Below are 22856 nucleotides of genomic sequence, written 5' to 3'. Positions count from 1 at the left end.
TCTCTGCATATTTTTTTCCTGTACACACTTAGGGACATTTAGGAGAAAAATGGACACTTTATTCTTTCTCATCATTTTCCATATGTGCCTCATTTTGGTGTGTGCGCTTCTCACTGTACATCCTGTCTGTGTCCAAGTCTGTCTCTCAGCAGATGGATGGTGGGTGGTCAGGAAAGGGTTAAGTGCTGCGCTCTATAAACTCTGCTTTAAGAGTCTGCTGGAAGCTACTGGTTCAGCCTTTAAATAGAGTCATTTGACACATTCAACCAGGGGCTTGTGGCAAAAAGCAGCTGCTGACCCAAACTCAGACTTTAAGGCGAGCTGGTGTGTCTGCATCACACTGTTTTGGACAGCATGAAGACGCTCTTTTTCACCTGTATGCTGGTGCCATGGCTGATGGCAGCCTCAGCCAGGACTTTCGACCACGACTCACAGCTGATACCAGGATCTCTAGCTGGCAGTCAACTGAATGGATACTTCAGTGACTATTTAAAATCAAGGAGGGCTAGGGTGAGAACTTTATTATTTGTATTATTATTTCTTTGGGATGGATTTATGGGATTATATCTACTACTTTTGGTGTTTTCTTTTATTTTTCTAGCCTTTTTTAATTTGTTAAAGTTTTGTCTTTTTTTTTTTAATCAAGATGTTAAAAAGTTTGTTTTGACAGCATTAACTCAGAAGATCATTTTTTATATTTGTCACAGTGTTAAATAATGTCAAAAGGTGGTTATTTTGACACACCAAAGATAAATAATTCCAATAATGACCAGGCATGCATATTGAGATAAATCAAAGGCACAAGGATAATATTCTTATTCTTAATGAATAAGAGGCATAGTTTCAAGACTGCAGTGAAACCAGACAAAACCAGAAAACTTTATTGAGAGCAGGTTGGATAAAATGAAAAAGCAATTTGAGCAATGCTTTACAAAGAGGGAGAAAGAAGGTTTGCTTAATAGCTGGGCACATTCAAAATCAATTAATTCTACCACATTACACAAGCAATAATTAATCCACTTCATGGTTTAGTTGATAATCCACTTTCTGCTACTTGGTAATGGCAGCATCTGTTAGCACTTCATTTCACTGTCCTCCTCTTCTAACAGATAATCCATTAAGCTCACAGCTCCAACACACATACACAACCCATTTCTGTGGAGTCTTACCAAAACACAACCCTGGGTCGACCACACTAACCCTGTTCTAACCACACTAACCCCCTTAAGAAATATTTGGATGGATTAAAACCAAAATCTGGTCTGATTTCTCCTTCAGAAAACACTTGAAGGAAGAGAAAAACCCACAAACAATCCACAGGGAGAGAGAGAGTGAGACAAACGTGGAGTGTGACAACACAATACAGCTATGGAACCATAACTTCAGTTTGAATACGAGCTGCTTTTCATTTTTCAGTGACAGACCTTATACCTATTGGTGCTGCTACAATTAGCTATTTACCAAAAGGTTATTATGTTAACTTTTTAATCCACAATGTGCAAAGCTCTTCTTCTTTCTTTCAACTGGCTCGACACCAGGTCAGTTGGTTTAGGGACTCAGCAGTAGGAACGGAGCCCGTATTTTGCTCAAGGCTATTCAATAATGATGCTATTTGTTTATGAGTTATGTAAAGGTATTCTAGTTTCCTTCTCTAATGCTTAATGTTTGCAAACATGCTTTTTTGAGGCGCCTTCGTCTTCACTCAGCTAGAAGACTGAAATATAAAAAAACGGTCAGCCATGTCACAAGTTCTTTTGTTGTATAACTAAATGAAGAAAGCTAGCATTTTTTTTTTTCTTTGCAGTAACCTCCAGCAGCATATTGCTTTGTTCCACCACCTTATAAGACACTTTTAAACAATCACACAACAAATGGCCAAAGACCTTTTGAATTATTCCAGATTTGTGGTTTTGTTAAATTAGGGTAGGTCCACTGCCTCAAATCTCAAAACATACCTAGACTTTTTTTAACGCTAAAAACTAACATATCGTTTCTTCATCTGCGTAGCCATATGGGTCCATATAACTTAAATTCGAGTTTTGTGCTTTATAGGTACTGTATAGTTCTCCATCTTCGGTCGTGTTCTTAGTATAAGCATGCTCACATAGAAAATCTCCAAAAATCCAAAAAGAGGAGTTTCTTCATTTTGAAAACCTCACATAATTTTTTCTATCATGGGATTTGTCCAATATGTGGTTTCCATGCACCATGAAATGCCCTTAAGAATGCACAAAACCCACCTACCTAATTCTCTTTAGTTTTCAAGTTGCAGCACTACAATATTACCCAGGTTTCAGTTCACAAACCCTGGTTGGTCACTAGTCACTGGGAGTACTTCAGAAGACAAGTTCTGACAATATATGAACAGTATCATACATCAGAGCCAGCAACTTTGGACAATAAATTCCCCACATTCCCACAAACAGACTGGAATTACTATAGCTTTTTTCTTGTCTTACTGACAGCTCAAAGTTCTCTACACTACAACTTACATTTACCTATATACGCATACAGTGCTTTATTCTAAGCACTTCATGTGTCTTACATCCACAGGCAGTTTACCCCCATTTAACCTTACATGTAAATGTCTGGACTGAGAGTAGCCAGATTACCTGAAGGAGACTGTGGCGAGAATAAGGCACGGCGGGACCACAGGGTATCATTCAGAGCCATCTTTATTGACATCTCACCACAACACCAACCCCAACCCCTGAGTCCCCGTGTTTTAACACGGCGGGCGTGATTGTGGGTGCCGTGCAGGTGCGTCCGCACGGCACCGCAGACCACGCCCCACCACAGAGACCTACAAAGGCACAAGGAGAACACAAAATCCACATTCCTGTTGGCCTCAGCTAACTATGGTGTTGAACTGTCTCGCTGTAAGGCGATAATGCTAACCACTGTAGTCAAAAAAAAAAAGAAACAATTTCCTCAAGTTCTCAGCCAGTATCCACTTGGAGTTTGGCTACTGTGTCACAAATTGCAGCATCTTCATTCATTTTAGAAAAGGAATGCTGTATTGGCATACTTACGGAGAATATGTGGCAACTCAGGCCAAAGCAAAGCTACAAAAAAAAATCTGGCTAATCCATCGCACAATAGAGACAAACATCCAACAGTGTACTGATCTCGCCAGTCACATAAATCCCAACACGTATTCCTGCTGAAACCCACCTGGAGACTGGAGACCATGATAACTAGCCTGAGTTGAAAAATTCTGGCTTCTGGTTCATTGATCTACAGTCTTGCAGTGTTACTAAACCCTCAAAGAGCTGTAAATGAAACTAGACATACTGGTTCATCTTCTTACTTGCACTTTTTGCAATATGAACCTACCAAAACAGGCAGCTATAATGTTTACAGTCTCATTATGTCAAAGCTAAGTACACAGCGACCCTGTATAACTAACAGCTGATGAAAAGCTCAGGCTCATGAATCTCTTATAGCTAGCTGCTGCAAGTTGAGCCAAGCACAAGGCAATGCATATACTTTTACACTGTTGTATAACATTTATTCGGTTCCTACCTCAAATTTGATATACTGTAATATTTAAGCATTTTTCCAAACTGACCTAACCCTAGCAGTGTTGACGTTTTGCTCTAGCCAATGATCTGGCCGTTATATGAACAGGCCATGTTTTCTCCTGCAGAGGGCGCTGCCTCCTGCTGATGAACCTGATGACAACCCAATTACAGCGGAAGCAGATGCCGCTGGTAAGAGAAAGACCTACTCTACCTGCACCTGATGTCACACACAAGAAAATGCATCTCAGATTTGATCTTTCTTAGACCTTCATAATATTGTTAAAGTCGACGAACAATGAACATTCCTTGGACCAAGATTATGAACTACACCAAGAGTATGAACCAGATCATGGTCCTTTTGTCTGGGTTAACATTCAAGCTTTCGCCTTTAATTGTTTGAAATCACGAGCACATGCTGGCAAGGAACTCCATAATGCTTAGCTGGATAACAATACCTTGATGCAATTCATAGTGTCCATAACAATAAATCCCTTGAGTATCTCAAACAGCTTAGGATTTTGTGAGGGTTTAATACCTATTAAGTTGGGTATACACTGTGAGATTTTGGAATGTGAAAGAACACGAAAGAATTAAAACAGTATCTTTGGCCTTGGCTCCAAAACAGCAGTCCTATTGTGCACAGTAAGAGAGGTTCAAAGTTGTCCATCTTACCTGGAAGGACACCTGGGACAAAATTTAAACACCACTCACATTGTTAGATGAATATTCTAAATTTCTAACACTGCTTCATATTTACACTTGTGGGAAAACAAAACTAAACTAAATATAAAACTAAATGCCTTAACAGATTATTACTGCTTACTTGTGTTTACCAAGGACTGACATTGAAAAGAGACTTTAGTGACTAGAATAAACTATGCTAAATACTACTACTACTACTACTTGTACTACTAAAGACTACTGATGGAAACTGTATAGCCCAGATAAACTTATTTGTAATGTACATTTAAAAATAAAGGTTGAATAAAGGCCTTTACCTTGGAACTGAAGATACAAAAAAAGATATTATCTCTCTCTCTCTCATATATTTATGTGTGTGTGTAAGAGAGAGAGAGAGAGAGAGAGAGAGAGAGAGAGAGAGTGCTGGGGAACTGTATTTTCTGTGCATGTATGGGTTTAATTTGAGTGCTCTGGTTTCCCCCACAAGCCAAAGACATACTTCTTAAGTTCTAATTGCTTGTTCTTAATAATTCTTTACGTTGTTTGTGTCACAACAGTCAGACATTTAAATGTCTGACCACCATGGGGTAAACATCTGTTAATCTAATAGTCCTAGTGTAAATGTATGGTAGTCTGTCTCTATTTATTGTCCCTGTGATCAACTGCCCAGGGTGTACCCTGCCTCATGCCTTCTCCTGAGACATACTCTAGTGCCCAAAAAAAAAAAAAGCAATTACTTATGGCTTAAATGTAGTAAGGCCATATAGACTTTGAAGCCGCCTTGGTTTTTATGGATGCCTTTGTGTTGCAGACCTTCCCACCTGTCTGCTGTGTGTGTGTCTGACTGGCTCGGTGTACTGTGAGGAGGTCAGTCCAGACATGACCTCCATTCCCACACTACCTAAAGAAACAGCCTATTTGTATGCACGCTTCAACAAAATAAGAAAGATCAAAAACAAAGACTTTGCTCAAATTGGTAAGTCTTAACATGGTTACTCCAGAGTTTGTTGATTAATCCATCTGTTCAAAACTCAAGTTTCTGCTTACCATTCAGCAATTTAAAAAAATATATATATATATATATATTTGTTTTTTTTTGTTTTTTTATGGGACGTAGTCAGTTGTTGGACACAGATTCACAACAGGATATTATGTTAAGTGCTGGGGCACTGTATTTTCTGTGCTTGTATGGGTTTCATTTGAGTGCTTTGGTTTCCCCCACAAGCCAAAGACATACTTCTTAAGTTCTAATTGCTTGTTCTTAATAATTCTTTACGTTGTTTGTGTCACAACAGTCAGACATTTAAACGTCTGACCACCATGGGGTAAACATCTGTTATTCTAATAGTCCTAGTGTAAATTTATGGTAGTCTGTCTCTATGTATTGCCCCCCTGTGATCAACTGCCCAGGGTGTACCCTACCTCTTGCCTTCTCCTGAGACATACTCTAGTGCCCATACTTGGACAAATGGTTAAGACAAAGGATGAAGATTTTGTTGATAAGAGTAGGATTTGAAATTTTGGGGGTCCTGGGAGAGGAGATTTAAAAGATCCTATCACTAATCAAGGGACATGATAAGTCATTATTTGTACTGTATGACTTGGCTTTTAGTCATATGTATCAACTGCATGTTCACTTTTCTGTAATTGATGAAAGTAGCACAACTTCTTTGTTTCTTTTTAATTTTTTAAACCCTAACCTATCAACAGTGACTTTAAAGAGGATCGACCTGACAGGGAATTTGATCTCCGAGATTGAAGATGGAGCCTTCTCCAAGCTAACCCTCCTGGAGGAATTGTCTCTGGCTGAGAATCAGCTGGTCAAACTTCCTGCACTCCCTGCCAAACTCACATCTTTCAATGCCAACTACAACAAACTCAAAACCAAAGGAGTGAAGGCTAATGCTTTCAAGGTACATCATGACCTCTACCAACAAACAACCAACTCTGGTGACTGATTTGGAGATAAAAAACCTAAAAGGTTTTACTAAAACATACAAACTGACAATGAGCCATGTCAACTATCCTTAGCAGTGATCGCAAATATTTTACATGTTCCTGAAAGGGTAAATCATCTTGTTAACCACCTAATTGTATAAATGCTCCAAGATACTATACTTTCCAGGTGAGATGAATATCAATGCTTGAATTTCTCAAAATGTTACCAGAGAATTATGACAAGGTATTATCTTTATATACAGTACACCATCAATTCAACACAGTGTTAGTACAACTAACTACTAAAGTGGATGTGTCTTGGCAGTCCAACTTTCTTTCTCCAAATCTTTTTTGTTTCCAACAGAAACTCACCAAGTTGGTTAACCTGTACCTGTCCGACAACATGCTGGAGGCTGTCCCATACATCCCAGAGAGTGTTCGGAGCTTACATCTTCAGGTTTCTATGTTTTATTAACATTGTATATAAAAATACATTGATTTTGGTCACCAGTGACATCATCAAATTGGTACACAACTTGTATACTAGAGTAGGGTTTGATAAACTTCTCCATAGGGGCCTACTGTACTGAGTTCCACAGTAAACAGCACTACTGCCAAATGGATTAAAGGAATGGTGCAGTTCCTGCATTTGCTAGTATGCACGAGGCTCCATGCAGATGCAGGCCAACCAATTTTTTGTGCCCACTCAGGAACATCTGCCAAGATGCACACAATGCACTTGCTATGCATGTGTGTAAATTTCAAAGAGCTATGAAAGGAAAGACTGTCTGTGGCGTCTGCAGCTGTTTGTGTCCCTGCCCACAACTGAGCATGGGTTTGCTTAGAGACACTGCTGGGAAGTTAATTCCCTGTCTACCATCATGAAAAGACTGCATGTGTGCTACTTCAGCAGGAGAGCTTTGTTGCCTGTCATAACTTGTGACCATTAAGTACATGAATATCAGCCTTTATGTTTTTTAATATGTGTAAAAAGAGCTTATTTGCCTTTCATCCACACACACTCGGTGACTCAAAAACTTTGGAATGAACTAGTCAACCCCAGTTATATTAGACACAAATTTAAAGTCAGACTCTAATGCCCTCCTTCTGTTTTCTCTCATTCTGAGATGATGACAGATCAATGTGGTCACCCCTACATTCACATCCAGACTGATCTCTGTTGCAAGTACTGGTCATATGTAGGAATGCCAAAATTAAAGTACACCATGATTTTATTAGTTACTTTTGGGAATCACTCTACCCATTGTTGATCTCCAAGATCCCTCTCTGTTGGTACAACCCTTTTCTAGATTAAATTTAAAACCTGAAATTTTTATTATTAAAAGTGAGGTGTAAAAAAAGACTCTACCAATATTATTTTATTTTCTTCCAGAACAACAACATCACTGAGGTCAATGTGGACACCTTCTGCAGGTCCAATGACACCTATTACCTACGACCAAGTCTTAATGAAGTCCGCCTTGATGGCAACCCAGTGGTGCTGTCAAAATACCCCGACAACTTCACCTGTATGAAAGTACTGCCTGTTGGAAAGTACCGTTGAGGAGACTGAAATTTAACTGCACTCCCTTTGTTGCTGATGGAAGTTTTCCCACAACAAAGAGCTGGGAGACACCATGGTATTTTGGATTTGTGGAGCTGGTCCCACAGATGTCAACGTTTTTACTTCAGCAAACCTACAATCAGCATGTATCAGGTCAAAATCAAACCTCTGACTGGACTGAAGGTGTTCATTAACTCACCTAAAGGCCTTTTACTGACTGGTGGGCAGTAAAGGGAATTTCATCAGTGTAATTAATCTCAATATGCTTCAAACAACCAGTTTGTCTAACCACATTTAAAATTAGTGTTTCTACCTGTAATCAAAATAACAGAGTCAAAGCCGGCTGTCATGTATACTTGGCTTAATCCCTTATGTCTTTAAAATAACTGTAATGTGGTGTATTACCCTTGGTGCACTGAATCATTTTACACCTGCACACACATAACCATTGAAGTGGCAGTATTTGTTAGATTGTTGCAATTTCTAAGGCTTAAATCCCACAAGGACTTTCCTGGTAGCCTTAAACACCCTTTTCACAGGTAATAAAATGCTACTACAACTAATATAATCCTATAAATGAGTGCAGCAGTTTTAACAGTTCTACACTGACAGTCCAAGTTGTTGTTTCATTTTGACCTGCTGATTTACTACATGGATGAACCAATCTTAACAACAACAAAAAAATCTCAAAACAAACAAAACTACTTGTGACCTTGAAACAACAGAAACACCTGCTGTCACAAACGAAGAGGCTTTCTTGCAGCCCAATGTCTTCACATTGTTAGTAGACTGTATCTAATTGTGAGCAGTAAGAAAATGTATTTATATTTCAAGTTATTTACTGTAAGCATCTTCATTTTTGCTGTTTTTGCTCATCTAAACAACTGACTTTTAGCGCAAAATCTGACATTTCGAAGTTTTACCTAAAATTAGCAACAAAATACTACATCAAAAACAATAGATCTAAATGAATGGACCCAAGGCAGATTTACCTCTGAGTAAAGGGCACTCAATATATGACTGAAGTGCAGTTTAATTGATGCATTAGTGATTATAATAATGCTTTATTTTTAAAGTTTCACATTCAGTTTCTTCACAATTAAATTGTCACAGCTGAATGAAAATTGTGGTACAAAAAGTATATTTAGACATTTTTAGTAAAGCCAAATCGAAACATTCTTGTGCTGATAACTGACATAATTTATGCTGTCTGGTCTGTATGTTTAATCTAGGACTCTGGCACGTTCCTGTATGGGAAGATCCATATTTATCACAAACTGACCCTTCATGCAACCCTGTTTTGGCCCATGTGTTTTCTAGTGAGCTGTTCCTATCTTTACTTGTCTTTAAGAAAGTCATTACTTGACATTTTAGAGTCCTGACAACAGAAGAAGGGAAGAAGCAGGATTGAAGTAATTTTAGTTATACAAAAGGAATACTTGATATCTGCATGCTGATCTATATCTAGTAGATCTATATCTTCAATAGAACATTGTCATATGTCCAAAAAAAAACAAAAAAAAAACCCCAACAACAACAACAACAACAAAAAAAATATCCTAACTGGCCACAAATCTGTGATCATTGTTAACATTCCTCTTTACGTTAACTGTATGTAGCTTTAAGATATATTTTTTTTCTTTGCTGATTAAAAACTACATTTCTTGAAATACAAGAATATTGTGTAAATACGTTAACTAAGTGAAAAGTGTGTGTTGTTCTGCTATTGTGTGGATTAATTGCACTTTTCATTATTCCATTAGACTTAAGTATTTTGTGACTTAACTTTGTTTTCTTAATTTATAGACTCCAGCAGAAATGAACTGGGGAACAATGTATCTATGAATTATAGTAATGTGAAAGTTACTCCTCTTGCTTCTATAGTGTCTTACGTTTGTTCCCAACTCTTCCCTACCATTAATTAAAATTAATTTAGAGATTATTACTGATGTGAATAAGATAGTGGTGTACAGGAATATGTTACATGGCTATGTTTGAAGATATTCTAATAAAGTTCAACTTTTTTTTAATATAATGTGTTTGAAATCAATATTAGAGTAAGCTTCACTTAAAAGCACTTTAGGTGGTTAGTTAGACTAGAAATTTACTGTAGAAATGCCAGTTAATTTCAAAAAATAATATTGTTTTCAATATATAAATTATATATTACAACAACATGAATGATGTTATGCAAGGGGTTTTAGAGGTGTCGTATATAAAGCGGTTTTGGTTTGGAACTTTCGTTTTTACTTGTTGATATCACTGCTAAAAGGGACAAACACGTTTCCTTTTTTTTGCTGAGAATTTCATGTCAAAAGAATATATAAGGAATATATTTCTATATTTACTTAGAAAATTCACAACCATGTTAAATATGTATTTTGCCCACTCTACAGCTACTATGTGTCCATTACACATTTATTACAATAGTAAAGTGAATAGTAGAAGATACTGATAATAGTGAACGACAATCAGTCCTTTTGTGACAGCTGCAATGATGGCACAACCATCAACGTCAATCAGTGTTCACAGTGAGTTGACTACAAATACAAAGAACTGCGGATGAAGAAGACACCAGGGGTAAGTAACAATGTTGTGTTCGGGGCAAGTAACAGCTTGTACATTAGACAAGTGTGCATGCTCCAGCTAATGATGGTAAGTTCTTGGTCATAATAAAGTACTGGAAAGACAGAAGTCGATTTTTAATTCAAACCACTAGCACAATAAACACAAACAGCAAAACAAAAATTGCTGAACTCAGCATGTGGGTATTGGTCTATGCATGTGTGGAGAAATTTCCAACTACCTATCCACAATACCAAAAACCCAGTTAGCACTGAAATTGTATGTTGCTAATTATACCTGTTGTTGTTGTGTATGACAGAAACTGCCTTGTTAATGCTATCAGCCAGAAAAAACTTTAGGATTCTTGTGCAGAGATGTATGTCAGCTCCTGTGCTTCTGTATTTTTATGTTTATTCCTCCAAGTACATGTTTTGTCTGTGTGTGTCATAAAAGCATGGAATACATAACAGCAAAACAGTTATGGCGGGAAATTTGTTTTTCCATACAAGACCTGAAAAAATGCAAGTAAAGCAAAATAAGAGTTTAGAACACATAGACCAGTATGGAAAATGTGGGTTAATCCTCCTTCAGCTCAGCCAACTTGGCAGAACTTTGCATTCTCCAAGTGAACAAGAGAATAGGTTCCACATTGCTTGTGCAGCTTGATGTACTATTTGATATTTCATTGCTACCTCTTCAACAAAGTCCCACCCTAATATCTCATATTATCATGCTCGCACCACTTCACACCTACTGCATTAACCCATGGTATTCTACGCTTTTCATTCCTCTTCAATTGTCTATCTCTGTAGTAAGTGTCACTTTTTGGAGGTGTTGTATTTTCACTATTTTCACTTTATAAAAAATATTCTCTGAAAATCAGATAACAGAAAAAAGACAACTCACATAGAATAAAAAGGATGACCCATAATGATGAATCATCAACAGGAACATTTTTCCACCTATATCGATTCACCTAGGTATCCATATAGCCATTCTTCGTACATTCACCAAGTTTAACCTTAAGACATATGTCTCTCACATTTAACCAAACCGCTCTTTATCTAGATAATCTATGTGCACTTCTTTACAATACCACTAGATGTCTACATTAGCTACTCTGTTAGCTCATGACATACAGATCAGGTGGTTAAATTTGTTAGGTTTGTGAGGGCAAGTTTGCCGGACCGTCCATTTTGGTGCATGTGTGTTTTCACTTACTTGGAATTGTTGGAAAGTTCTGCTTCGGTCATCACATCTGTCTGAAAAAGTTCTTAAGGTCCTGAAGAATAGCAGAAGATCCCTGCTCTCCTCTACCCTGAAATTACATTGCACAGATCACTAAAGCAGTTTATTTAAGCCCCCCACCAAGTAGCCAAATGGCTCCAGCCCATGCCACATGAGTTTAACATTCATAGTTTGATTCCAAACAGGGACCTTGTGCACCTCTCTCCTTTTGATTTTTGTATGCCAATTCGCCCTTACTGGGCCAACAAAGGCAGAATGCAAAAATCATTAAGAACACTTTTTTAAGCTATCACAATCCTCAACGGTATCCTGGAAATACTGATTCAAAGTGTGCATGCATGTTAGTATGCTATTGTTTGAGAGTTTGCACTTAAAACACAGTACAAGCTTGATGGTATGGTTATTACTTTGACAGGAATTTGGTCATAAACCAGGCTAGTCACTCCATACAAATTTATTTTATGTAAGAGTAAATATCCTCCAGCAGCCTACAGATGGCTGGTTGTGGTGGTGGAGAAAAGCGGTTGCAGTGATGTCAAAGGGGGAGCAGGAAAATTTTGTAGCTTATTTAGAGTGTCAGGTTGGTTTGTTTGGTTGATGGTATGAGGAGAATGTGGCAAGTTACAACAATTGGAAATCATTACTGCCATTAATGTCTGTATAAACAATCTTGAAGAAAATAACAACTTAGCAATCCATAAGGGTTTTCTTAATGTTATAATTTTAACAACAGCACCTAAACAATTTCATGCAATAAATAAATAGAATGAACATAAAAACTATGTTGTGATTTCTCCACTGTTCTGGAAAAAGGAGACACCATTAGGGCTGGGCCATATCATACCGTTCACGGTAATACGGTATAATGTTGGGCAACGATAAGAAAATCAAATATTACGATAGAATATGGGTAAAACGCACATGTGCAGTGCCTTTGTTTTCATACGCACATAGCGGAAAAAGCATGGCAGCGACGCAGAATGAGAAGAGCGAAAGTGGATCGTTGAATGAAACAGATGAACCGGAATTGGTTTGTAAAAATGCTGCAACTTCAGTGGTGTGAAACTGGTTTAGCTTTCGTCCGTCAGATACACAACAGAGCACTATTTTTGGTAGCGCATGCTAGCGGGCCGTCGTTATTACAGTGTTTTTTGGAAAATACGGCACACTTAAAATCAATCCTTTGATTTTTCTGAAAATCGAGAGTGCCCCTTATAATCCCGTGTGCCTTATGTATGAATTCTGGTTGTGTTTACTGACCTCGAAACGATTTTATGTGGTACACGGTGCTCAAAAACCAGTTGAATGATTTAGTACGACTTTGCTAAGCTACGAACCCGCACCGCTTGACGGATTGTCGGAGCATTACGGCTATCGTAGGCAGGAGCCTCGCGGAGTGATACGTACTGTGCTTCAACATAATATCACCGTATTGTGTGTGTATAACCTCTTTTTAAGTTTTGTGGATATTATACATGGTTATGCTGAGGATATGTTGGCCAATTTCCACTGGAAATGCCTTTTGGTTAAACTGTGAGCAAGGAATTTGCACTTGCACTGTTAAATTTTTATATAACTTTAATGCACATAAAAGCTGCTTGTTTAAGTGAATGGGGGGTTTTTTTGGGTTTTTTTGCACTAATAAGGTTGTGGAGTTGTAAAGTGTTTTGTCTAGTGTCAATTATATCGTCAGTTATATCGTTATCGCAAATTTTCAAATGTATATCGTGATAAATATTTTTGGTCATATCACCCAGCTCTAGACACCATATTGACCGGAATAAAAGTGAAATTTGCAATCGATTAAAATATACAATTATAAGTTCAGATATTGCTGGAGAGTTTGCAAGTTTTATTTGCAGACTTCAAGTTGTTACCATTTGTTTTGAGCCTGTTTATGTCAAAGTTAATCAGTAGTAAAATTGTTTTATCAGGACGGTTTAGCCTGTAGCAGATTGTAAAGGCTCAGGTAAGACAATCTTCTGCCATGAAATACATTCATAACACCAAACACTTCCTTCTAAATATATCACCTAACTAATTGGGAAACCTCTTAAAAGCCCTGAGAATATGTTTTTTCAACAAGATAAACCTTTAAAAAAACAAGGGAGTCCTGACAGATCCATTTAAATGACTGTTGTCAAATTATTATAACTTGTATAGGTAAAAACAGGTTTTAGAAAGCTGTCTTTGTGATAATCTTAATTGTAATTTAAATATACTTGTACAAGAAATACATTGTCTAAAGAGGTAGTTTGCAAAAAAAATGCCTACTTCTATATAATGTGTTGTGTGTCATAACAGAAATGGCAAAAAAAAGTATTTGTTTTGGTCTGTCTGAGTGAAACTGGGACATTCAGTTAAAGGATTTCCAGAGTTTTCCATGGGGGCCCGGGGCTAGACGGCAGCCGGGTTAAATTTCCAGATGATGTTATTCCACACAGACCTGATGGAAACATGGCAGCACCCTGCCATATAATGGAGGAGGACCAGAAAGACAGAGAGAGGAAGAGAGAGGGAGAATGGGACCAATGCCTAGTTTGACTGATTTAGTCCTACTGCTTCTGAAGAATCTATAAAATATTCTGTGTACACTGGTAGTAAATCCAATCAGCTTGCTATCAAGTAAGATCTGGAAGGAAAAAACAAAAAAACACACCATACTGGAAGGATATGGTTGGGATCCTCACCGATGATGACTTGGACTTACAGGATTAATAATGCGAAGTTCTCCAAATTACTGGATGCATTTTGTACAAAAGATGCACACGTGACATAACAGTTGCTGCACCTTTAAAGCAACAGCTGTTGAAAAAACAAATCTCTTTGAGAGGCAAATCTGATGAATATCTCCTGCTCCTATAATGACCTCAACACAGTGTGCACAATTTCCTGACACTATCAGTCTGACAAGTTAAACTGCACTTCAGAAAACTGACAGCCTGATGGTGTTTCCCCCACTGGAGGCTAGAAGTCAAAACAGTTCATAAATAAGCTGGCCTGGATCTCCACACAACAAACATCCATAAAAGAGTCTGTCTGATGTAATCTTCTTTAAATCCAGTCCTTTAAATCTATCCCAGACTGCAGAACACCAACAGTGTTTCACATCAGTTACCCCCGAAAACAAAGAAACCTCTCGGTTTTGAAGACGCCAAGATATTACATAGCATATTTATTTAAACTTGACTTAAAAGCCTGAAACAGTTGTATTGTAACCTGCAGTACAGCTGCCAACACATAACCTCACCTGCCTGAAAGTTGCTCTCAATACAGATACAAAATGACTCATTATAAGCTAATAATGACAATCCGCAGCATCTTTCTCACCTTCAGCACTTTTTACAGCCTTGAGTAACTGCAGAGATTCTATATTGCACTGTGAATACTATCAAAACATGGGTGGCCACAGAGAAGTGCTGTGCTACTTTTAATACTAACAGAGTTAAGAGATCACTTCACCGAGCCAGTGGGACAAATGTGAAAACAATATATGTGCGCTGGTTTAATACAATGAACAAAGGTCCTACTGTCAGTATTTATCTTCAACAGTTCAGACCACATTTACTTTACAAAGATTATCCATCTGATTTGGATAGACTCTCTCTCTCTCTCTCTCTCTCTCTCTCTCTCTCTCACACTCTCACACACACACTCTCACACACACAGAGAGAGAGAGAGAGAGAGAGAGTTTCTGACAAGGCACCAGTGTCTTGAATCATTATCTCAAGTATTTTTCCATCTGTTGTTTGCCAAATTCTTCAGACTGGGCCACACAATCCAGATGTGGTCTGGCCTCAGATATAGAGCAAATCAGACTTCTGCTCTTTGCTGCTGATTCACTGACAGACCAGGCGCTTTCTGGCAGATTGCGGTCATAGGGACAGAAAATGCACCTGGGTATATAAAAACCACGTTTAGTCTATAATCCACAAACAAAGAGAACATCAGTTTGATTTTACAGCAGAAAACTGCTCGTCTGCACAGCAAAATACTATAATATACAGTCATGTGAGAAAATGAGGACACCCTTTGAAAGCCTGTATACTTAAAATATATTTGGAGATGTGGATATTTAATATAAATTTTAATGATACTGAGGGATCCAAATAATATAACTAAACAATTAAAAAATAAGAAAAGCCTTTTTAAAACTTTATGTGAAATGTAATTTTAAAACATTGCAATTTCTGGTGAGGAATAAATTAGGACACCCCCACATATTATCCCACTTAAAATGGTTAAAATCACACACACAGGTGTATCTTGTCAGGTGCACATGATCAGTACATCATTAACCAGGATTTTAAAGGAGCCTTGCCCTATTTAAACCTCAGATTTAGTTTGGTGTGCTCCTGACTGTTGAAGTGTTGAAGTGAACGCCATGGTGAGATATAAAGAGCTGTCTGATGCCCTCAGAAAGAAGATTGTGGCTGCTTATGAGTCTGGTAAGGGATTTAAAAAGATCTCAAAAAAAATTGGACATCAGCCATTCCACCACCATCAATTGTTTACAAGTGGAGGACATTCAAAACAACTGCCACCATGCTCAGGTCTGGCCGTCCAAGCAAATTCTCCCCAAGAGCAGATCGCAAGATGCTCAAAGAAGTCATCCAAAATCCTAAAATGTCATCATGGGAACTACAGCAGGCTCTAGCTACTGTCGATGTGAAAGTGCATCACTCTACTATCAGAAAAAGACAACACAAGTTTGACTTTCATGGGAGGTGTGCAAGGAGGAAACCTTGGCTCTCTAAGAGAAACATTAAGGCCAGACTGAAGTTTGCAGAGCGAACGTAGACAAAGACTATGACTTCTGGAATAATGTTCTTTAGACAGATGAGTCTAAAATTGAATTATTTGGACACCAGAACAGTAGACATCCATAGTCCTGGAATGGCCAAGTCAAAGCCCTGATCTTAATCCTATTGAGATGCTGTGGGACTTGAAACGGGCTGTACATGCAAGAAAACCCTCAAATATATTGTACTCACTTTAAAGACTTGTGTTTGAAATTTCCTAAGAGAGCCAGACCATCATTTGTGGTAAATGGCAATCGGACTGGTTCTATAACACTTTTCTACTCTTTTTCTACTTGACTGTGTACTTAAAGCACTTTATATACCACGTCTCATTCACCCACACAACATTCACACTCATGAATGCATGGGAAGCAATTTTGAGTTCTGTATCTTGCTTAAGGGCACTTTGGTATTTGCAGACTGGAACAGTGAGATATTTGAACCACAACCACCTGCCTGCCCACCAAAATCCTCTAAATTTGTTTGTAGAGTACGAACAAATTCAGGCATGAACATACTAATAAATCCTGATTTGTTCATGAAATATCCACGCGCTTGATTTACGCACAAATACGTGCGTAGGCACTGTTAATAACTTGTCATTTACTTACTAGCTATAGTTTTTAAAGAAACATGCACTTCTCTTGTTAAACACACAAGCAAAACCAAAAGTTTCACTAGACCATGGTGTCAAAGCTTTTCCACAGTCCATATTAGCTTCTCTTCACTGGCCTACTGTTAAATCCTGAACTTAAATTCTGCATAATCAAGCCCTGTCATATATTAACAGTATTAGATTATTCCAAAAAAGCACTTAGCTTCAGACTACAGGTTTACTTGTGGTTCCTAGAGTTTCTAAAAGTAGACTGGGCGGCAGAGCTTTTAGGTATCAGGTTCATTTCCTGTGGAACCAGCTCCCAGTTTGGATTTGAGAGAGACACTATGTATACTTTTAAGATTAGGTTAAAAACTTTCTTTTATGATAAAGCTTACAGTAAGGGCTATACCAGATAACCCAAGACCATCTCTTAGTTATGTTGCAATAGATTTTGGTTGCTGGGTGCTTCCAATGATGCACTGAGTATTTCTTCTTCACTCAACAATTTTCTTTCCATGTGTTTAATCATCACTATTGCATTTAGAGGTTTAAACCAGCCCTCCCTGAGCCTGGTTCTGCTAGACGTTTCTTCCTGTTAAAAGGTTTCTCCTTTACCATCAGGGAAGCACTTGGTGACAGTGGGATTCTTAGGGTGTTCCCTCTAATATTGTTGGGTCCTACAATATAAACCTGAACTTCTTAGCTTGTAGAAGACAATAAGGGTGGAACATTACTTAAAGACAAGAAGAAACCTTATTAAAGGTTAAATGGGGATTCTAGACAGAAATATAATTTGCAACCCAGTGGGTTTGATAGCAATTAACATTTTTTTCTTGCTGTGTAAAAAGCACCTGCAGGGGAAAAACAGTGACTAAAGCTCCAAGCATCACTGAGTAAACCTATAATAAGACCAGATTCAGCTCAGATACATTGGACAGTCACAGCAGGAAAAGAGTGGGTGTAATTAATATTATAGATGGCTCTGCTCCATTTACAGGTGTTTGTGCCAGTATGCAACACACCTAGAAGGAATCCAGCCTTTATAAATGTAATGAGTAACACCTGTGCTTGAGTTCGTCTTTGGAAAGGCTTGCCATTTGTGAGACCAAGAATGAGTAAGTGTGAGTGAGAAGGTTCGGCCTGAAGAGAGATGTTTGCTGTGTGATAATTTCATCTACTTTAATAAGCACTTCAGTTAAATTATACAGGCAGCTTCATTCTGACAGGGATAACAACCAATATTAAACATGTGGAGCTGGAACAGACAGACAGACAGACAGAGTGTAAATAAATGAGAAACTGACCACAGTAATTGGCCAAAGGTATGGAAGTTAAGGAACATGTGTATTTAGCATGTCTATTTAGACCTAATTTTTCATCCATTACATTACTTTTTCTGTCACTTTCTATGTGACCAACCAAATGTCTGTCCAAAAACATGCCACTTACTCAATATTTAAATGATTCTTCATGTTTTGCTCTTCCTGAAGTGAACAGCTCTGCCTTTGAGTACAGTTCTTTAGAACACAGGTTAACTGTTAATTCATTCACCTTGACAAGAAGCTGCTGAAGTTTTGCAGGTCACTTGAATCGAGCACCACATTCAGATTGCCGATGGTCCTCTTTGATCTCTCACTGCCCTGCAGGAAATAACACACAATCCATTATTCAGTTACAGCACAATGAGTCACTTTATTTACAGTGACCAGTTTCACCCATCTGTGTTTCTCTGCTTTAAATACTTTGTCAGATTAAGAGAATGTCACCCTGACATGTCATGCATGGCCCTTCGGATTTCACTATTGTCCAATTATAAGAACTCACAAAAGCAAAGCGAAACAATACAACAGAAGTGACTGAACTCAAATCTCCTCTTGAATTTTAATCTCTATTATATAATTATTCTTGAGTTAAACTGGTTTCATTTCTCTTACAGATTCAAACAGCTGAGTAAGCATTTACATTTCAGTGTCTGGACTATATATTATATTATATAACTGATATATAATCAGTCAAGTTTCTAAGCTACACTTTCACCATATCTTTTCATCATCGTTAATGTGATCAGGAGCAAAATGTGGGTAATAAACAATGGGCAGATGAGTGGTGACACATAATAGCTTAACAAATTAAGCCTGTTTTTCAGTTCCCTGAATGTGAGAAGCAAAACAAAACTGATCATTTAGCCTTATTAAATTGGGGGAAATATTTTCAGGAAAAGCCAAGGGCCCAGTTGATGCTCGAAAGAAATAGTTCAGAGCATCCACAATCCATAATGTGTATTATTTTTACTCACCTGTTTGTATTTTAACTAAATATACAAGAAAACCTTGCTTTTTATCTAACCTTTGCTAAATTTCTAAATGTTTTACAGAGTTACGCTAGCCATTTCACCCCACCTCACCAGCATTCATGCTGAACTTGGCTTCGACTAAACAGCTCTTTCTCTGTGTTAATGAAAAAGGTGTTTTATATATATATATATATATATATATATATATATATATATATATATATATATATATATATATATATATATATATATGGAGATACGCTCATGATTGGTTTCAATGTGTTACAACAAACAAAACAATTTAAAGTTACTGGAAGTTGTGCTAGTCCACATTAAGGTGCAATAAAAAGGTCAGTAAACATTAAACTACAATTAAGGGTAAGAAGAGACGGTTTCAAATCAACAAAATAATTACTATTCTCATTAAAACAAGTTAAAACCCTTTGGATAATTGTAATTTTAATAACATTTTGTGAGCCATGCAGGAGAAAAGCTTTAAATAAAACCATCTGCTTGCTCTAATAGTCAGTGCAGCTAGAATTAAAACCAGAAAATAAACAATTAAAGTCTTTACTGAGTTACTTATGTCTCTTTACGGAGTTACTTATGTCAAAAGGTATGGGTAAAATCTGCATCTTAAATGACTTCACGAAACAGCTTATATACATTATCCCTAAAGCCCAGCTTCACTGGTGGCCAAATGAGCTCAAATTAAAACCAGAAGACTCCTGGACCAACATGAAGCTGGTTTATTGGTCATTATACTGCACAATAAATTTAAAATTACTGTTAACTTTACATTTACACTATTAGCTGATGTTGAATTGTCTTCTTTTTTTTATGTGACAGTCAAAAACGGGATTCTAGCCTAGATATGATGTAGGATATAAAACTTCAGAACTTTTTTGTTACAGATACAAATGTAGCCTGAAAGAGCTCCAAGTGCTGAAAGTTGTCCTCATGTGTTCGGTTACGTTCACAATTTTAAAAATAAATATACACCTGATTTAGCCATTTTTGCAAGTTTCAAATCATTTAGGAGGATACTGTGTTCAGGCACCTGGAGCCTTTTAAAACATGTTAACATTTCCCAGGTAAGCTACTGGTGAATATCATAATCATAGTTTTATTAATGTTACTCAATATCAGACATCATCACAAGAATTGTAAAACAACACCACTCATCAGTGAAACACTAAGGCACATGGCTTTGTCACCCTCTGCTGGCTGGACACAGCACTCCAGAAATAATTCACTATGGTTTTTGTCTCTGAGAATGTTTATATACTTTATTTTCTACTTTAGTTAAAGATTGAAAAAAGTTTCATCTGTCGCAGATTAAAGTGGAGTAAAATTAAGACAACATCAGTCTTTGTCTGATCAAAACCTTAAACAGATTGTGCATAAGACAAGTAGAGATGCATGTTAATAATAATAGCCTATAACAATAACAACTAATAATCTATACAGTCCCAAGCTAAAGCCACGATTTTAGTTAATTTTTAAAATAATAAGTTTTATTAAGACTGAGATTTTGAGTATTTGAGCCAACATATCTACAACATGCAGACTCAACTGGACTTAAACACCAAGTCTGGGTCACAGTGACAGCTACATATATGGTTACACAATAATAATAATAACAATAACAATAACAATAACAATAACAATAACAATAATAATAATAATAACAATAATAGGTTGAAAAGCAGAAAATCAGACACTAGATGGGTTAGAAATATGGACGCAAGATAAAATAAGCTGAAAAGTACTTGCAAAAATCAAAGCAAGAGTTCGATGAACAGTTTCAGACCGGAGGAAAACCACAATCCATAAACAAGAACGGAAGGAAATATAACAACTCACCTTGATCTCGGAAAGCTGAAACTCGACCTGGAAGACCAGTTCAGAGCAGTTACCCGACAAAGAGAGCTGCTGAACCAGCTTTCTGCCACCTAACATACACAAATGCAGTTATTTTTAGATCTATCATTTCATACCAAAATCCACTGAAGGGACCTTAAAGCCTACAGTGCATTGTGTTCCAAAAGAATGTTGTTCATGCATTATTTACATTCATGGTAGAAGCCTGTCTTTTTTGGCATACAGTCACATATAAGTTATTGATCAGTGTCAATCATGTAGGCACAAACCAAATAAATATTGTTTAGCTCATCAAAACCTTGCAGATAATGGGAAAAAACAAACAAAAATACAAACAACAACCAATCAAACAACAAAAAATAAAATAAAAATACATTATATACTAAACTACACAGGGAACAAATTAAAACACTAAATGACATAAATAATTAAAATGCATCAGATTTATATTCTAATGGAATCTTAATCTTCTATTTAATACATAACAGGTCAGATGGCAGTGAAGACTGTGGTTTGAGACCCTGCTCTTACTGTTTTGTAGAGTCTTTGTGGTGCAGCTGTTCAAAGTGATGCCATTAATTTCTGTCTGCAGTTTCACATCCTCCTCCAGCTCCTCCAGCTCCTCTTTGAGTCTGGACATCACCATCTCCTTCCCTGCTTCTTGTCTCTGCCCGCATATGAACACTCTGTGAAGCCAAATAATTTATGATGTAAAGCTGTAGACAGATTTCGCAAAATGCAGAACAAAAATTAAACTCACAGAGCATTTTCCATTTGTTGGCTGTAGTGGAACGTTATGTCCTTATTGATTTCCTGTTTTTGGTGCTGCAGCGATTCAACTTCAGCTTGAAGACGCTCGATCTCAGACTCAAGCACCTTCACCTCCTCGGTGTTCTCATCACTCATCTTCTCCATCTTGAAGGATAAAAATCAAATGATTTAGTTAAAACAAAGACACGCATATTCGTTTGCCAGCACAACTTTATAACTTATAAAAAAGTATCAATTTGAAATTTACAGATTAAAACCACAAATCTAAAAGAAAAGAAAGAAAAAAAATTGTACTTAGAGGAATTACATATTTTCAATCTGAAAAGTTGGATCAACTTCATTATATTACAGACATTGCTAATTTTCATTTAATATCAGTTAATAATCTAACCAACCAATAATTTTATACTAATTATTGGATGCAATAAAGAAATGGTTTTGACTCTAACAGAGAATCACTGTTTTACCACAAACAACCCTACTTTCCTTCTCTTAACTCTCTCGTCATGGGTGCTTGTTCCAGTTTAGGTTAATCCAGCTTTGCAGAGTGAAGTGATAGGAATCCATGACGCTTGGACTAATAGGGTAGCTTTGCATTTGAATTCAAAATTAATCTCTCTTTATTTGACACTGGTGAAACTCCTTATTTTATCCTCTCCCTTTCAATTAACTTTAGTCAGACTATCGAATTTACTGAAACGGTGGGAAGTGAACACGGCACCACTGAAGAGGTGCTTTTTCGAGACTTTTCAACTATAAACGCACTCCACAGCCTTGCTAATAGTCTAAAGTAAGAAAAAACGTGTCAAAGTGGTTACGCTTTCATTAGTTGAACCAGTAAATCCCGGCTAACGAGACACTATAAAAATAACAACAACGTTAACAACAACGGACAAACTGTCGAGCTAACTTTCCACAAATGTTTCCGTTGTGAAGAAGTGTTTTTAACAATTCACAGTTCTATGTCAGTAGCTGAAATAAAAGAGTT

The 22856-nt window shown here is 37.2% G+C and overlaps 2 protein-coding genes across 5 annotated transcripts in view; one reads left to right on the top strand and one right to left on the bottom strand.

Annotated features, from left to right (window-relative positions):
* Positions 1 to 22856, bottom strand: part of cenpp (centromere protein P) — a 109115-nt gene that overhangs the window by 86031 nt on the left and 228 nt on the right. For 3 of the 4 annotated variants that reach the window (XM_085158822.1, XM_085158819.1, XM_085158818.1), the window contains exons 2-6: positions 21858 to 22012; positions 21629 to 21783; positions 21080 to 21168; positions 18472 to 18560; positions 11494 to 11590 (exon numbers count right to left, since the gene is read on the bottom strand). In XM_085158822.1, the coding sequence (XP_085014948.1) occupies positions 11494 to 11590; positions 18472 to 18560; positions 21080 to 21168; positions 21629 to 21783; positions 21858 to 22012 (585 nt within the window). Of the gene's footprint in view, positions 1 to 11493; positions 11591 to 18471; positions 18561 to 21079; positions 21169 to 21628; positions 21784 to 21857; positions 22013 to 22345; positions 22809 to 22856 lie in introns of those variants that run through there. The other variant, XM_085158820.1, reaches the window with a different exon arrangement.
* ogna (osteoglycin, paralog a) lies at positions 166 to 9742 on the top strand. The gene is made up of 6 exons (XM_085158823.1): positions 166 to 510; positions 3650 to 3713; positions 5017 to 5181; positions 5916 to 6118; positions 6508 to 6600; positions 7537 to 9742. Exons 1-6 carry the CDS (start codon positions 355 to 357, stop codon positions 7705 to 7707), a joined length of 852 nt encoding a protein of 283 aa, XP_085014949.1. The 5' UTR covers positions 166 to 354; the 3' UTR covers positions 7708 to 9742.

Source organism: Neolamprologus multifasciatus, chromosome 5 (assembly GCF_963576455.1).
Source record: "Neolamprologus multifasciatus chromosome 5, fNeoMul1.2, whole genome shotgun sequence".
NCBI lineage: Eukaryota > Metazoa > Chordata > Actinopteri > Cichliformes > Cichlidae > Neolamprologus > Neolamprologus multifasciatus.
This window is presented reverse-complemented; position numbering and strand designations above follow the sequence as displayed.

Excerpts from the sequence above, each read along its gene's own strand:
- ogna (XM_085158823.1), top strand. The coding sequence starts at position 355 with ATGAAGACGCTCTTTTTCACCTGTATGCTGGTGCCATGGCTGATGGCA. Across the intron at positions 3,714-5,016 it reads AGCGGAAGCAGATGCCGCTG|ACCTTCCCACCTGTCTGCTG; the intron begins GTAAGAGAAAGA and ends TTTGTGTTGCAG. Across the intron at positions 6,601-7,536 it reads TTCGGAGCTTACATCTTCAG|AACAACAACATCACTGAGGT; the intron begins GTTTCTATGTTT and ends ATTTTCTTCCAG.